The sequence below is a fragment of the Monoraphidium neglectum genome, assembly GCF_000611645.1.
Source record: "Monoraphidium neglectum strain SAG 48.87 unplaced genomic scaffold scaffold01055, whole genome shotgun sequence".
NCBI classification, from domain to species: Eukaryota; Viridiplantae; Chlorophyta; class Chlorophyceae; order Sphaeropleales; family Selenastraceae; genus Monoraphidium; species Monoraphidium neglectum.
In genome coordinates, this window is record NW_014012573.1 from 1,930 (window position 1) to 5,594 (window position 3,665).

Consider the following 3,665-nt stretch of genomic DNA (forward strand, 5'->3'; position numbering starts at 1 on the left):
ACCATGGAGAACAGTTGGCACATGAGAAGTGTACAGTAGCAATTCAAGGAGGCCGCAGCGGGCATACTAGCCACATCGGGTGCGGCTAGCTGCAGCGTCGCGTCGCGATGGATGCCAGCAGGGCAGGCCCAACACTCGGTGCAAGCGGCAGCAGGCGCAACACTGACGCCAACGCCGATGCTGATGAGGCCGGCGGCCACCTGCCACGAGTGCCCCTCGCAGACGGCAGCGACAGAGGAGGCGAAGCAGGCGGCGCAGCGGTGGCCCTCCTTGGCTCCCCGCTCGCGCACCCGCTGGCCACGCCCGGCCTACTCCAGGCTGCGCCACGCCATGTCTTGGCGCTGGTGCCCGGCAATGAGGACCACACGATCTGGCACGATGCGGAGGACGGGCAGCAGCAGCGGCGGCGGCAGCAGGTGGCGGCGCACAACGATAGGGCCGCGTACGCACGCACTGGAGAGTGGGACGACACGGGAAGCGCCAGCGCCAGCGACAGCGGCGGGGGCGGCAGCGACGAGCGGCTGCAGAGCGTTGATGGGGGGGCTGACGGGGGAATCAGCGATGAGGAGGGGGAGAGCCTTGATGAAGCTGGCGAGATGGAGGTGGCGGGGTCGGATGAGGTCGAGTCTGCTGAAGAGGAGCGCAGCGATGAGGATCAAGCGGAAGGGGAGCAGACGGGGCGCGAAGAGGAGGGGGACGAAGAGGACGAGGGTGAGGAGGATGAGGGTGAAGAGGAGGAGGGTGAGGAGGGCGAGGTTGAGGAGGAGGAGGGTGAGGAGGAGACGGATGGGGAGTGGGAGGAGCGTGAGCTGGTGCCAGTCGGATCGGTGGATGCCCTGACAAGCGACGAGGATGAGGCAGAGCAACCCAGCGATGAGGCAGGTGCGTTTACGGCACACCTGTATGCACAGGCACAGCACTGGTGGCCATGCCTTTTGCACACCAGCGCCTGCCGCAAACGTTCGCCGTCGTCATTGGCGTGCATCCCCCCGCAACGCGCCGCGGCCACGCAGCCGTGTGTGCAGACAAAACCACGTCGGCCCCCCTCCCCACGCCAGGCCTTCCCCTGTTGGACCGCTCTGTCAGCGCTCAGCACCAGTACCTGGGGGCGTGCGACGAGCTGCAGGGCGGTTACGGGTGGCTGGAGGAGGGGCAGGTGCTGGAGCTGCCCATGCTGGTGCTGTGGGGTGAGCGGGACAAGGGCGGGACACCTGTGGCGTCAACAGGGGGTCCTTGCCTGCAGGCAGTGTGCGTATGAGACCACCTTGCAGTGGCGCCGCTCCCCACTCCTGCCCCCCACACACACTACAACCCCGGTGCCCTGCTCACCGGCCAACTTGTGCAACGAATCCATGCGCCTCGACCTGCGGACTTGATCCTCGTCTCGACATGCAAGCGCGCCCCGCCCGCAACGCAGGCGTGGTGCTGTTCCCCGGCCAGATGCTGCCCCTGCGCCTCGACCTGCAGGAGCAGCGTCACGTGCTGGCGCGCGCGCTCGCGGCCCCGCCGCCAGCACGGCGCCTCGTATTCGTCGCTGGCGCCGCGGCCATCGAGGCCGAGGGCGGCGCGCACGGCTACGCGCTGGTCAACTGCAGCACAGTCGGGTGCGAGGGCTGCGGCGTGGGAGGGGGGAGTAGCGTGCAAGCGCATCGCACGATTAATGACTGTTTTGACCAGCATCAATCAAATGTCAAAGCTGGAGTGCATGTGTTGAACCTTACACAAGCGCCGGCTTCCCCACACATGCGCGGCCGCGGCCCCGCAGGACCACAGCCGAGATCCGGTCTGTTGGGCGCGTGCAGGAGGACGGCGCGGTGGCGGTGGTGGCACTGGGGCGGCAGCGGGCGCAGATTGCGGAGCGGCGGGACGGCCGGCTGCGGCGTGGGTTCGTGCCTATGGTGAGGCGCCGCAGCGTCTGGTGATTGTGTGCAGGACTGCGGCAGTTTGCCTCAGTGCATTGCATGCACTCTGCCGCCACCGCTCGCTGTGTGCGGGCGTTGACTTACAACAATGGCACCATCTTCCTAAATCACAAATGCATCGCGCATGCGCGCAAACGCACGCGTGCGCGCACACACGCACGCGCGCGCGCGCACACACACACACACACACACACGCGCGCGCACACACACACACATGGCGACACACTGACACACACTCCCTGCCTGGCACACTCTCTATCTCTCTCTCACGCCTCTCGCCTCAGGGCACGCGCACCGCGCGCATCCGCGTCCTCGGGGAGGGCTGCCGCCAGCGCCCCCCGCCCGAGGTCGCCCGCCACGCGGCCGCCTGGGGCCCCCTCGAGGCGCGCGCCTTCGACCTCCCGCGGCTGGCCGCCGCGGTCCGCCGCGCCCTCGCCCTGCTGCTGCCACAAGGCCTGGCGTCTCGCCCGCCGGCGGGCGCCCTGGAGCTGTCCTACTGGGCGGCGTCAAACCTGCCGCTGGAGCCGGGGCTGCGGCAGGCCCTGCTGGACGCGCGCGACGCGGCGGCGCGCCTGAGGATGCTGGTGGCGCTGCTGGCGCGCGCGGACCGCGTGGCGTGCGCAGGGTGCGCGGCGTCGGACACCGTTATGGGGTTTTTGGGGCACGTCTGCAACGGTTGGGTGTGTGTGTGTGTGTGCGTGCGTGTGTGTGTGTGTGTGCGTGCGTGTGCGTGTGTGTGCGCGCGCGTGCGTGCGTGTATGCGTGCGCATGTGTGTATATGGAGGGAGGTCATAGCATGCATGACGGGTGAATGCCGCTTTGCAGGGGCATCTGCCACTTGTGTTTCGCACTTTCTGCTGATTGTTGTTTGCTTGAGAAGATCGCACCAACCGAGCGGGTGGACAAGTCGGTCAAAAGCCTTGCGTGTCCCACCCCGCCTCCCCGCATCGCCCCCTCACGCCCAGGTGCGGCACCCTGGTGGCGGCGATGCGCGACCTGTTCAACTCGGCAGGCGACGGCAGCGGCGGCGCCTTTGTCAACCCCCACGGGTGCGTCGCGCGCGGGAGTGGGTCGATTGTCAAGGGACGGCCCCAGCTAGCCGCCTGACGCTGCAAGGACGCGCCTTGACAGGGCCTTTCCTTGCTGACGCCGGTGCAGCCCCCTTGCTCACCCCCTTTGGCCCATACAATCACCAGTGCCCGTGGAATCAAGCCCTCCTCGTCATCCCGTTGGCTGCTAGCACCCAGGCCGGACCCATTGCTTGCCCCCTTTCCGCCCCTCACCATTCCTCCGGCATGCAAAGCACACAGCTTTGACTTCGATCCATGCTGTCGCAACGGCAGGCTGCCCCACCCGCCAAAGCACCTCGCCCGCCACCTAACCGCCCAGGCACGTCCACGACATGGCCACCTTTGGCCGGGTCGCCGCCGGCAATGTATGGCTGCAGGGCCGCCCCACGACGGAGTGGTCCTGGTTCGAGGGCTACAGCTGGCAGATCTGTGTGTGCGCCACCTGCGGCGAGCACCTGGGCTGGCGCTTCGCGTGGGCCGACCCAGGGCGGGGCCGCGGGGGGGCCGAGGGGGCTGCGGAGCGCCGGCGGCGAGAGGCGCAGGGGCAGCGGCGGTGGGGCCTTGGGGCGCGACCGGGGGAGGAGGGGGCTGATGCAGGGGATGTGCGCGGAGCCGACGAGGGGGCCGCTCCGGTGGCAAGCGTGCAGGGCAGTGGCGGCAGCGGCGGCGGCGG

At 68.6% G+C, this 3,665-nt stretch overlaps 1 protein-coding gene across 1 annotated transcript; it reads left to right on the forward strand.

The window, feature by feature from the left end:
• Positions 1-596: 596 nt before the first annotated feature.
• MNEG_6480 (hypothetical protein) lies at positions 597-3,029 on the forward strand (the record flags this gene model as incomplete). Its single annotated transcript, XM_014045045.1, has 6 exons — positions 597-882; positions 1,059-1,187; positions 1,418-1,604; positions 1,766-1,898; positions 2,207-2,547; positions 2,888-3,029. The coding sequence occupies 6 exons, from the start codon at positions 597-599 to the stop codon at positions 3,027-3,029; spliced, it is 1,218 nt and encodes a 405-aa protein (XP_013900499.1).
• Positions 3,030-3,665: the final 636 nt, after the last annotated feature.